This window comes from Equus quagga, chromosome 17, assembly GCF_021613505.1.
Source record: "Equus quagga isolate Etosha38 chromosome 17, UCLA_HA_Equagga_1.0, whole genome shotgun sequence".
Classification (NCBI taxonomy): Eukaryota; Metazoa; Chordata; class Mammalia; order Perissodactyla; family Equidae; genus Equus; species Equus quagga.
Window position 1 is genome coordinate 8,521,027 of NC_060283.1, and position 13,220 is coordinate 8,534,246.

At 49.3% G+C, this 13,220-nt stretch overlaps 1 protein-coding gene across 1 annotated transcript; it reads left to right on the plus strand.

Annotated features, from left to right (window-relative positions):
• The first annotated feature begins 692 nt into the window (after positions 1-692).
• Positions 693-6,804, plus strand: LOC124229179 (phospholipase A and acyltransferase 4-like). Its single transcript, XM_046644262.1, has 4 exons — positions 693-879; positions 2,285-2,393; positions 4,123-4,391; positions 6,634-6,804. Exons 2-4 carry the CDS (start codon positions 2,315-2,317, stop codon positions 6,721-6,723), a joined length of 438 nt encoding a protein of 145 aa, XP_046500218.1. The 5' UTR covers positions 693-879; positions 2,285-2,314; the 3' UTR covers positions 6,724-6,804.
• The last annotated feature ends 6,416 nt before the right edge of the window (positions 6,805-13,220 follow it).

Consider the following 13,220-nt stretch of genomic DNA (forward strand, 5'->3'; position numbering starts at 1 on the left):
AACGCACAGCCGGGTAGGGGCGGGCGACAGAATGGCAGAGAGAACTGCGGCACATGACCCATGCAGGGAGAGGTGGGGGTCCCAGGGGGCCTGGGGACCCAGGGAATGACAGCTGAGCCAGGCTGGGGCCTTCAGGGCTGTTTCTCGGAAGAGTGACATCTGATAGGAGAAGACAGGAAGAATGGATGTGGGGAAGGTGGTTGGGGACAGAAATAGCTGATGTGCAGAGCATCAGAGACAAGAGCAAGCTCTGTGGTGAGGGAAAAGAAGTGATTCAGTCAGCCTGGGGGCAGAGCACAGGGAGGGCAAGGAGGGGTGAGGAAGGACCGGTCATGAGAGCCTGGGAGCTGCCAAGGGGTGTGCCCTGTGCCCTAAGGCCAGAGAAAGCGCATGGCCAGATGTGCCTTTTGAGGAGGCCACAATGGGTCTTGGGGAGACTGGATGTGGAGTGGCAGGGGCAGGAGGAGGAGGACTGGTCAGGACCCCGTGGAGGTCACAGAGGAAGGGATGCGGCTGCCCCAAAGCAAGTGGTTGGGAGCTGGACAAGGAAGTGAATTCAGGAGAAACTTCCAGAGTCGGTATTCGTTATTTGGTATTGTCATGAGAAAGAGGACAAAGGTCAGCTGACCCCTGGCCTCAGATTGGACAGCCTGGGACGAGAGATGGAGGAGGTCTGTCATTCACTGAAATCAGGTACAGAGAGGGGGAACAACTGAGGAGCTGTCAAATCACAAAGCTGTGGTGCCCAGGGCCAGGACATTGAGGAGCAGGAGGGAGGTGTGGAAGGGGAGGAAGGCAGGGACGAATCAGGACCAGGGGGAGGAGTGGCAGAGAAGACTCAGGCCAGCCGCTTCCCAGCTTCCCAGCGGACTGTTCTCAGTAAGTGCCTTCGTTGCTGAGCAAGGGCTCGCTGCCTGATGCCCATGAAAGCCAACACGATGGCACCAGCTTTTGAGAAAAAAAAGAACTTTATCGGGAAGTTGACCAGCAAGGAGACAGGAGGCGAGTGTCTCAAACCTGCCTCTCCGGTCCAAGGTTCTGGGTAAAATTTAAGGATTTGGGGCTCCTAAGCTGCATCTGGGACCCTATAAGCTGATTGGCTAGTCTCAAATCAGTCCCTATATGGTATTCAAGCTACTTGGGCTACTGGGAGCCAGACTTTCCTTATTGGTGGAGTTCTGGCTTCATAAATTGCTCTGGTGGCAACATTTATGGAGATTCTTGGTTCCAGGGTCATCCTGGGGCCCTGGGTTCCCGCCTGGTACAGTGCAGTGCTGGGTCTGTTGTTGAGCAAGGCTTGATTAAAACAACCTATCTTAAGGAAGCAAAAGCAGTGTAAGCAGGTGAATGTGTTATGTGCTGTATCAACTTCACCTCTCTCATAGTCAGCTTTCTTCCTGAGCAATGGAGTGATGCTTCCTTCCCCGGGGGAGGTGTGAGGGTTGCAGTTATTAAAGAAAAAGAGACAGCAAAGGCCGACTGTGTGAGTGCAGCAGCCCCCTCAGTGCTGGAAGCTGGGGGCCCTACAACTGTCCCCTCAAAGGCTCAGGTCCCGTTAGGATGCTGTCAGTTCGTGTCTTGCAGAGGGGCATCTCCAAGAGTAGGTGTCCTGAGACTGGAGGGAACAGAGTCTGAGGAGGAGAAGGAGCCTGGTGCGGCCATACACAGCAGGGGCATGAGGCATGATGAGGACTTGAGGGTCCCTCTGTGACAGACAGAGAAGCTCAAGACTCACCTACCCGATCTTGCTGGGGATGTGCCTGGGGCTGCCACATGCAGGCTGTCATGTCAACACACTCAGCAGCACATGCACAATGTACCTGCATATACGTGTCTGTATGCTCTGTATGTGCACACATACACAAACAAAACACACGTACACGACACACAGATAGATGGTACCCTACTGGACACACACACATACACACAACACACACATATACACTTGCAAAATATGCACATGTATACATGTGAACACATGCACATGCACACCACGCAACACACACGCACACACATACACATGCATACTATACACACACTGGACAAATCTCCACTTCACAAGGTCACTTTTTCCAGGCTTCAGCGAGTCGGTAGTGAGGGAATCTCTAAAAGCGACAGCAGCCTGAGGGTCCCACAGGGATTATGAGATCTTCCCCCACCCCAGGCTCCTACCGGGTGACGAAAATTAGCAACGGGGCCCTCAGGCTGAGCCGCAGCTCCCCAGCCAGGGTCTCTGCTGTTGCCTAACAGCCTGTCAACACCGTTTCTGGCTTTTCTCTTCCAGGGTTATGAAGATCTCAAGGCTGGAGACCTGATGGAGATTTTCCACACTGGCGATGAGCATTGGGCGATCTATGTGGGAGGTGGTGATGTGCTCCATCTGGACCCTATAAGTTAGGACTGTTGAAAATATAATTTTCAAAATATTTCCAAACTTAATGAAAGCAATTGAAATAGGAGATTAGCAAGGGAACCCTGAGTTGGGTTTTCCCTGCGCAGCACTTGAACAGAATGTACATCCATGTCCCGTTGAGTCATCACAGGGCGTCCCATAGGTCCTGACAGAAGCAGGGAAAGAGGTTGTGGGCTCATCCACTGAAGCCGGGGGGCTTCAGCACTCAGGTCTGTCCAGCTGTCCAGTTTACCCTGGAATGCAGACTCTGAACTGACTTCAAGCAGCAAAGTCTCTGAGGGTCTACAGTCTGAAAGAAAGAAGCATGTTTCTCAGTGCTGTGTCTTTGTACTCATATGATTTCATAGACAACGTGTCTTGAGTATTGACTTCATACTCTCTAACAGAAGCAGCTCTCACAGGTTTCCAGATCTAAAATTCATTCTCATACAAGTGCATAGTGAGTACATATGAATGATTTATTTAGCTCTTTGAAAGAGAAGCAGCAGAATGACAAGCCAGTTTAAGGGAGAATGCAGGAAACAGATGTATGTATAGTCAATGAAAGAAAAAAATGCTGGAGTAAGCCGCCAAATCAGATGTAGATGGATTTGTCCTACAGAGTGATGGTACCATTACTTTTGATGTTTACTTCTCCATCAAGTGTCTGCATTCTCACTGGACAAAAATCAGTCTCATCACGTACAGAATTATATGTTTGCACCTTATCAGTTTTCTATGTATGCTATCATCTACCTTGAAAGAGTTGTTAAAATATCTGAATTGCAGAAAATGAAGCCCACTTAATCCAGATGACCCTGAGGGAGGTTGGCAGCATGACAGTGGGGACATGTGGTCCTTTTTCGGGGAGTGGATAGTTTCTATTAAGGAGATAGACTCTAAGTGCAAACATCGGCCTTTAGATTACAAACATACAATAAGGATGCTTATTAGCGAGCTCATTAGTGACTCTCCCTCTTGGAAAATTAAACCTGGACTCACCCTAGGATGGAATTTGGATTCCATGAGCTGATGGCTCTTCTGTGGGCCTCGCCATGTGCCCAGAGCGGTGCCCGGTCCTAGGAGAGAAGACACTCACGTGAGGGATTCCCTAAGGCTCAGCTCAGCGCCGTGGAAGGAGCCTGCCCTTTGGAGCTTGAGAGAGGCAGTTTCACATTCAGGTTCTAGCACTTTCCACAGCACAGAAAAGTCTGAAAATGTCTCTCTGGCTCCAATATTGGTTGTAAAATGGAGATGATAATATTTACCTTGAAAGTTAAAAAGGAGATTAAATTAGGTAATATGTGAAAAGTTTCCCAGCATAGTGTCTGAAACACAGGGGGTACTAAAACAAATGTGATCTCTTTCTGAAATGCACAAGTACACAAGACAAATAACAAATACGATTTATTATCATTGTGTATAACAGCTAAATTTGTGGACAACCTAAATGCTCACTGATAGGGCATTGGTCAAATAGATGATGTACATTCATATAATGGAATGCAGTGGCGTCTACAGATAAGCCCAACACTCATTGACATGAAAAATACTCACAGCTTGTTAAGTTAAAGAAGAAAAGTCTGTGACTCCTCCAATCACATTCACGGAAGGACAAGCACCAAAAGCTCACTGGTGGATTCCCTTCATCCTTCCTTCTTGTCCTGCCCCTTCTCTCTCCCTGCCTCACCTCCCCCTGCAGCTCTAGGTGACAGTGTCTCTGATTCTAGGTGAGTGCCCTAGGGCTGACTCCTCCAGCACCTACTCCAGCGGGAACATCAGGGCGGTGGTGAAACAGGAGCATGTGAGGTACGCAGTGGGAAGCTGCCTCTATCGAGTGAATAACTACTTGGACCAGGTGTACAGACCGCGGCCTGTGAATGAGATCATCAGTTCTGCGAGAGAGATGATTGGGGCGCAGTTGGAGTACTGTGTTAAGGACAGGAAGTATAAGCACTTTGTCACCCATCTGAGATATGGCACAGCCTGCAGCAGGCAGGTAAGGTCCTCTTTGGGGTGATCACTCTCTCTCTTTGAGGTCTGCTTGGGTGGGGGTGACTGGGCTGGAGAGCCAGCAGGGAGACTCCCCATGAATGCTGCAAACACAGGCTCTCGGGATGTCTGACAGAGGGAGAGGGGAGGAGTGGGTTGCGTAACGTGGTTGGGGAGAGAGATCCCTGATGTGCAGAGCAGAAGTGACAAGAGCAAGCTCTGTGGAGGCGGGGGGGACCTTGGGGGCAGAGGGCAGGGAATGCACAGAGTGGGGAGAAAGGCCAGTATGAAGGGGCTGCGAGCTGCCACAGGGGTGTATCCTGTGCCCCGGGGGCAGAGGAAGGTCATGGCCAGATGCGCCCTTTGGGAAGGCCACAGTGGGTCTTGGGGTGATTGGATATGGAGTGGTGGGAACAGGAGGAGGGGGCTGGTCAGGAGCTCAGGGGGGTCACAGAGACAGCGATTGGGCTACTCTGAACCAAATGAGTGGGTGGGAGGAGGACAAGGAAGTGAATTCAAGAGAAACTTCCAAGATCAGTATTGGTTTTGGGGTGTTGGCATGAGAAAGAGGAAAAAGGTAAGCTGACCTCTGGTCTCAGGTTGGACAGCCTGGGTTGGCAGATGGAGGAGTTTTGTCATTTGCTGAAATCAGGTACAGAGAGGGAGAAAAACTGCAAAGTTCTCAAATCACAAAGCTATGGTGCCCCACGCCAGGACATTGAGGAGCATGAAGGAGAATGGAAGGGGAGGAAGGCAGGGCCGTATCAGTACGAGCGGGAGGAGCGGGAGAGAAGACCCAGCCCAGCCGCTTCCTGGCTGACTGTTCTCAGGCAGGTTCCTTTGTTACCGAGCAAGGGCTCACTGCCCGACGCCCATAGAAGCCGATACTATGGCACCGGCTTTTGAGAAAAGAAAGAACTTTTTTGGAGTCAACTGGACACAAGGCTCTCAAATCTGTCTCTCGAATCCAAGGTTTGGGGTGAAATTTAAGGAGTTAGGGGCTCCTCAGCTGCAGCTGGGCCCATGGTAGCTGATTGGCTAGTCTCGAATCAGTCCCTATATGGTAATCAAGCTACTTGGGCTGCTGGAAGCTGAATTTTCCTTATTGAAGGACCTCTGGCTTCATAAAGTGCCCTGGTGGCCACGTTTCTGAAGATTCTTGGTTCCGGGGTCATCCTGGGGTCATGGGTTCCCGCCTGGCACATGTGCAGTGCCGTGTCTGTGGTTGAGCAAGGTTGATTAAAACAACCTGTTTTAAGGAAGGAAAACTAGCTTAAGGTGGTCAATATTTTATGTGCTGTTCTACCTACATCTCTCTGATCCTCAGCCTACCATCTGAGCGATGGTGTGATGCTTCCTTCCCCGGGGGATGGTGTGAGGGTTGCAGTTATTGTAGGAAAAGGGCCAGCAGAGGCTGGCTGTGTGAGTGCAGCAGCCCCCACAGTGATGGAAGCTTGGTGGCCCCGCAACGGTCCCCTGAGGGCTCAGGACCCTTTCGAATGCTCTCAGTTCTGTCTCTCTGGTGGCCATCTCCAATGATGGGTGTCTTGAAATTCAAGGAGACAGAGTCTGAGGAGGAGGAGGTGCCTGGTGTGGCCATGCACATCCAGGGGCAGGAGGCATGATGAGGACTTGAGGGTCTGTCTGGGAAGGGCTGAGAAGCTCAAGACTCACTTTGCTGCTGATGGTCCTGGGGCTGCCACATACAGGCTGTCATGTCAACTCGCTCAGGAGCACCTGCATACACACGTCTTCATCCTAAGTATGCAAACTTACACACACAACACACACACACAGCACACACAGGTACACAAAACACATACACACACATATACAACACAACAGAACACACAATGCACATGTGAACACAACACAGACATACACAGAACACACATTTACATGTGTCTAACGTGCACATATATACATGGTTATATATACACACATGCACACCACACAACACATATGTGCATACACAGATATGTGCATAATATGCACATGGACAAATTTCCCCCTCTCTTATTCCAGGCGTCATTTTTTCCAGCCTTCCAGCCCCTAGTTGTGGAGAAATCACCAGAACTGAAAGCAAACAGAGGACGCCACATGGGCTTGGTCCTTTCAGCCCACCCCCAGCTCTCACCAGCTGATGACATCAGCAAGGAGATCCCCAGGCCGAGCTGCAGCTTCCTAACCAGCGTCTCTGCTGTTGCCTGGAAGTCTTTTAACACCATCTCTTGGTTTTTTTCTTGCAGTTTTGTGAAGAACCTGAGCCTGGGGACCTCATTAATATTTACAATATTGTCTCTAAGCACTGGGCCATCTATGTGGGGGTGGCGATGTGATCCATCTGGCTCCTCTAAGTAAAGACTGTTGAAAATATAACTTTTAAAATATTTGTTACCATGATGAGAACAATGGAAAGAAGGAGCTAAGTAAGGGAAACCTGAGTTGGATTTTCCCCGAACAGCACTTGGGCAGAATGTACATCATAGCCCACTGAGTCATCACAGCGGGTCCCAGAGGTCCTGACAGAAGGAGAGAAAGAGGTTCGTGGGCTCATCCAGTGAAGCTGGGGAGCTTCAGCTTTCAGATCTGGCCAGCTGACCAGTTTACCCTGGTATGCAGACTTTCGTATGACTTCAACCACAAAAGTTTCTGAAGGTCGACAGAAATAGTTTCTTTAAAGAAACTTTAAGATGTATAGTCTTAAAGAAGGAAGCATGTTTCTCAGTGCTGTGTCGTTTGTACTCAGACGATTTCACAGGCAAGGTGTCTTGAGAGACTTTACTTAATACTCCTTAACAGAAGCAGCTCTGATAGGCTTACACATCAAAAAAATTCTCATACGACTGCATAGTGAGTATGTATGAAGGATTTATTTAGCTCTTTAATAACAGAAGCAGCAGGATGACAAGCCAGGTAATAGAAGAATGCAGGGAACAACCTAAATGCTCACTAATAGGGGACTCGTCAAATAGATGATGTACATTCATATAATGGAATGTAACGGCAGCTGTAGACAATCCCGACATTCATTGACTTGAAAAATCCTCACAGCTTGTTAAGTTAAAGGAGAAAGATATGTGACTTCTCCAATCACATTTGTGAAAGGACAAACCCCAAGGGCTCTATAGGGATTCCCTTTGTCCTTCTTTCTTGTCCCACCCCTTCTCTCTCCCTACTTCGCCTTCCCCTACAGCCCTGGGTGGCTGTGTCTCTGATTCCAGGTGAGGACTCTGAGGCTGGCTCCTCCAGCATCTCCATTCTGAGCAGAAGGGCGGTGGTGAAACAGGAGCGCCTGCAGGACGTCGTGAACGGCTACCACTATCAGGTCGACAACTACTGGGACCAGTGGTACACACCACGGCTTGTGAGCAAGATCATCAGTTCTGCGAAGGAGAAGATTGGTCAGGTGGTGGAGTACAGCGTTCTGGACTGGAAGCATAAGAACTTTGTCACCCATCTGAGATATGGCATGGCCAACATGGCCCAGGTAAGCTCCTCTTGGGCCTGATCCCTCTTCCTCCTGGAGGTCTGCTTGGGGTGGAGGTGACAGAGCTGTGCAGCCAGAGGGGAGAATCTCTGATAATGATGCAAACACATGATACTGGGATGTCTGATGGGGAGAGAGGAAGTGTGGGTGTGGGGAAGGTGGTTGGGCACAGAGACACCTGATGTGCAGAGCAGCAGAGGCAAGAGCAAGCTCTCTGATGAGGGAGACTGCAGGGCAGAGTGTAGGGCAGGTGAGGAGGGGTGAGGAAAGACCAGTCTTAAAGGGCCTGGGACCTACCAAACGGTGTGCCCAGTACCCTGGGGGCAGAGGAAGCTCATGACCAGTTGTGCCCTTTGGGAAGACCACAGTGGGTCTTGGGGAGACTGGATGTGGAGTGGCAGAGACAGGAGGAGGGGGCATGGCCAGGAGGCCATGGGGGATCACAGAGGCAGGGATGAAGCTGCTCCAAACCAAGTCACCAGGTGGGAGGTGGATGAGATAGTGAATTCAGGAGAAACTTTCAGGGTCAATATTGGTTATTGTGTATTAGAATGAGAAAGAGGACAAAGGTCAGCTGAACCCTGGTCTCTGATTGGACAGCCTGGGATGAAGGATGGAGGAGTTTTGTCATTTGCTGAGATCAGACACAGAGAGGGAGAAAAACTGAAAAATTCTCCAGTCACAAAGCTGTGGTGCCCTGGGCCAGGATATTGAGGAGCAGGAAGGAGAATGGAAGGGGAGGAAGGCAGGGACGAATCAGGACCAGAGAGAGGAGTGGCAGAGAAGGCTCAGGTTGGCCACTTCCCAGCTGACTATCCTCAGGAAGTTCCCTTGTTACTGAGCAAGGGCTCGGTGCCTGATGCAAACAGAAGCCAACAGTATGGCACCAGCTTTTGAGAAAAGAAAGAACTTTATTGTACAGACAACCAGCAAGGAGACAGGAAGCAAAGTTCTCAAATTTGTCTCTCCAATCCAAGGTTTGGGGTGAAATTTAAGGATTTGGGGCTCCTGAGCTGCATCTGGGACCCTATAAGCTGATTGGCTAGTCTCGAATCAGTCCCTATATGGCAATCACTTTGGCTGCTGGAAGCTGGGTTTTCTTTATTGAAGGACTTCTGGCTTCATAAAGGGACCCGGTGGCAACATTTCTGAAGATTCTTGGTTCCGGGGTCATCCTGGGGTCATGGGTTCCCGCCTGGCACATGTGCAGTGCCGTGTCTGTGGTTGAGCAAGCCTTGATTAAAACAACCTGTTTTAAGGAAGCAAAACTAGTTTAAGCTGGTCAGTGTTTTATGCGCTGTTTCACCTTCACCTCTCTGATCCTCAGGCTCCAACCTGAGCAATGGAGTCATACTTCCACAGGGCGGCGTGAGGGTTGCCGTTATTGTAGGAAAACGGCAGGCAGAGGCCGGCTGTGTGAGCACAGCAGCCCCCACAGTGATGGAAGCTGGGGGGCCCACAAGGGGCCCCTCAAAGCCTCAGGACCCGTTAGGACACTCTCAGCTCATGTCTCTCAGGTGGGCGTCTCCAGGGCTAGGTGTCCCAGGTCTGAAGGGGACCGAGTCTGAGGAAGAGGAAGTGCCTGGTGCGACCATGCCCAAGCAGGGGCAGGAGGCATGATGAGGCTGTGAGAGTCCATCTGGGAAGGACAGAGAAGCCAAGACTCACCTGCCTGATTTTGCTGGGGATGGGCCTGGGGCTGCCACATGCGGGCTGTCATGTCAGCACACTCAGGAGCACATGCACAATGCACCTGCATACACCTGTCTCCAATCCTCAGTATGTACACATTCCCACACAACACACACACACTACACACACTGAATGAACACACAACACACGTATACACAACATACAGAACACACACATGCAGACATACACAACACACATATACATCTGCATGTCATGCACATACAAACACATGCATACATGCACATGCTCATCACACAAAACACACAAGCTCGTCTATACACACGCATATTATACACACACTGGGAAATCTCTACTGTCTCATTACACAAAGGTCATTTTTTCCAGGGTTCCAGTGCCTCGTTGTGGGGGAACTTCTAAAAGTGATAGCAGTATGTGGATCCCCCAGAGGTTATGAGCTCTTCCCCTCCCCCCAGGCTCTCCCCAGGTAATAAATATCAGTAACGGGGTCCCCAGGCTGAGCCGCAGCTCCCTAGCCAGGGTCTGTACTGTTGCCTAGAAGTCTGTCTACACCATCTCTGGTTTTTCTGTTGCTGTTTTGTGAAGAACCTGAGCCTGGAGACCTGATTCAGATTTTCCGCATTCGCTATCAGCACTGGGCCATCTACGTGGGAGGTGGTGATGTGATCCACATGTCTCCTAAGTAAGACCTGTTCAAAATATAACGCTACTGCATTCCATCATAGGAACGTACATCATCTATTTGACCAATGCCCTATTAGTGAGCATTTAGGTTGTTCTCAAATTTAGCCATTATACACAGTGACAGCAAATCGTATTTTTATTTGTTTATCCCCGTGTACTTGTGAATTTCAGAAAGAGATCAAATTTCTTTTAGTACCCATTGTGTTTCAGACACTATGCTGGGAAACTTTTCACATATTACCCAATTTAATCTCCTTTTTAACTTTCAAGGTAAATATTATCATCTCCATTTTACAACCAATATTGGACCCAGAGAGACATTTTCAGACTTTTCTTTCTTTCTTTTTTATTTTTGAGGAAGATTACCCCTGAGCTAACTACTGCCAGTCTTCCTCTTTTTGCTGAGGAAGCCTGGCCCTGAGCTAACATCCGTGTCCATCTTCCTCTACTTTATATGTGGGATGCCTACCACAGCATGATGTGCCAAGCGGTACCATGTCCGCACTCGGGATCTAAACCGACAAACCCCGGGCTGCCAAGAAGCAGAACATGCACACTTAACCGCTGCGCCACCGGCCTGGCCCCTTTCAGACTTTTCTATGCTGTGGAAAATCCTAGAACCCAAGTGTGAAACTGCCTCTCTCAACCTCCAAAGGGCAGGCTCCTTCCATGGCGCTGAGCTGAGCCTTAGGGAATCCCTCACGTGAGTGTCTTCTCTCCTAGGACTGGGCACCACTCTGGGCACATGGAGAGGGCCACAGAAGAGCCATCAGCTCATGGAATCCAAATTCCATCCTAGGGTGAGTGCAGGCTTAATTTTCTAAGAGGGAGAGTCACTAATGAGCTTGCTAATTAAGGATGTTTCTAATCGAAAGACTGCTGTTTGCACTTAGAATCTATGTCCTTAAAAAAAACTACCCACACCCTGGAAGTTAGGCACTAAAAGGACCACATGTCATCACTGCCATGCTTTCCCTTACAAACCCCCCTCAGGGGCATCTGGATTGTCAGCTTGTTTTACCATCAATTCAGATATTTTTACAACTCTGCCAAGGTAGATGATAGCTCATAGAAAACTGATAAGATGGATGTAAATTATTCCCATCGTGATGACAATGATTATTGCCCAGTGGGAATGCAGACGCTTGGTGGAGAAGAGACCATCAAAGGTTGTGGTACCGTTGCGCTGTAGGACACGAACCATGTGCATCTAATTTAGTAGGCTTTTTCCAGCTTTCTGTTTCTTTCATTGTCTATACATTCATGTGTTCCCTGCATTCTCCTTTTAACTGGATTTATCGTCCTACTGCTTCTGTTATCAATGAGTTAAATAAATTGTTCACATGTACTTACTGTTCACTTGTATGAGAGTAGTTTTTGATGTATAAACCTGTGAAAGCTGCTTCTCTTAAGGAGTGTTAAGTAACTAGTCTCAAGACACCTTGTCTGTAAAATCATGTGAGTACAAAGGACATAGCACTGAGAAACATGCTTTTTTCTTGAAGACCATAAACCTTAGACTGTAGACCTTAAAGTTTCTTTAAGAGACAGTTTATTTATCTCCACAAACTTTTAACTATTTTGTGGGTTAAGTCATATCAGAGTCTGCATACCAGGGCAAACTGGTCAGCCAGACAGATCTGAGTGCTGAAGCCCCCCGGCTTCAGTGGATGAGCCCACAACCTCTTTCCTTGCTTCTGGCAGGACCTATGGGACCCCCTGTGATGACTCAGTGGGACATGGATGTTCGGTCTGCGCAAGTGCTGTTCAGAGAAAACCCAACTCAGGTTTCCCTTGCTCAGCTCTCTCTTCCCATTGATCTCATTATGGTAACAAATATTCTGAAAATTATATTTTCAACAGTCCTTACTCATTGGAGCCAGACGGATCAAATCACCATCTCCCACATAGATTGCCCATTCTTTATAGCCAATGCCAGAAATCTCCATCACCTCTCCAGGCTTGAGATCTTGGTAAAACTGGAAGAGAAAAACCAGAAATGGTGTTGACAGGCTGCTAGGCGACATCAGAGACCCTGGCTGGGGAGCTGCAGCTCGGCCTGGGGACCCTCCTGCTGACGTTCATCACTGGTGTGAGCCTGGGGTCGGGGGAAGATCTCGTAACCCCTGTGGGGTGCTCAGCCTGCTGTCACCTTTAGAGGTTCCCCTACAAACAGGGATTGGAAGCCTAGAAAAAATGACCTTGTGAAATGGGAGAGTGGAGATTTGTCTAGTGTGTATATTATGCCTGTTTGTGTTCTGTATGTATGTATGTGTATGTGTGTTTTGCTTGTGTGTGTTGTATGTATGTGCATATGTGTAAGCATGTCTTCTGTGTCTGTGTGTTGTGTATGTGTATGTTGTGTGTGTGTGTTGTGTGTGCATAACGAGGAGGCAGACATGTATATGCAGGTGCTTTGTGCATGTGCTCCTGAGTTTGTTGACACGACAGCCTGCATGTGGCAGCCCCAGGCCCATTCCCAGCATGGTTGCATGGGTGAGTCTGGAGATTCTCTGCTCTTTGCAGAATGACCCTCAAATCGTCATCATGCCTCCTGCCCCTGGTTGTGCGTGGCTGCACCAGGCACCTCCTCCTCCTCAGAATCCGTCACCTCCAGCCTCAGGACATCCACCCTTGGAGATGCCCACCTGAGAGACGAAAACTGACAGCACTGTAATGGCACTTGAGCCGTCAGGGGACCGTTGTGGGGCCGCCCAGCTTCCAGCACTGAGCGGGCTGCTGCATTCACACAGCCAGCCCTGGGCCCTTTTCCTACAATAACTGCAGCCCTCCCACCACGTCCAGGGAAGTAGCATCACTCCATTGCTCAGGTGGGAAGCTGAGGCTCAGAGAGGTAAAGGGGAAACAGCACATAAAACATTGACCAGCTTACGCTCTTTTTGCTGTGTTAAAGCAGGTTGTTTTCATCAAGCCTTGCTCAACATCAGACCCGGCACAGCACATGTGCTGGGTGGGAACTCATGGCCTCAG

What these genes read in the sequence shown, in the direction of transcription:
- LOC124229179 (XM_046644262.1), top strand. Translation starts at nt 2,315, where the DNA reads ATGGAGATTTTCCACACTGGCGATGAGCATTGGGCGATCTATGTGGGA. An exon ending in GCTCCATCTGGACCCTATAA is followed by an intron (nt 2,394 to 4,122) that starts GTTAGGACTGTT and finishes CTCTGATTCTAG; the next exon opens with GTGAGTGCCCTAGGGCTGAC. An exon ending in GCACAGCCTGCAGCAGGCAG is followed by an intron (nt 4,392 to 6,633) that starts GTAAGGTCCTCT and finishes TTTTTCTTGCAG; the next exon opens with TTTTGTGAAGAACCTGAGCC.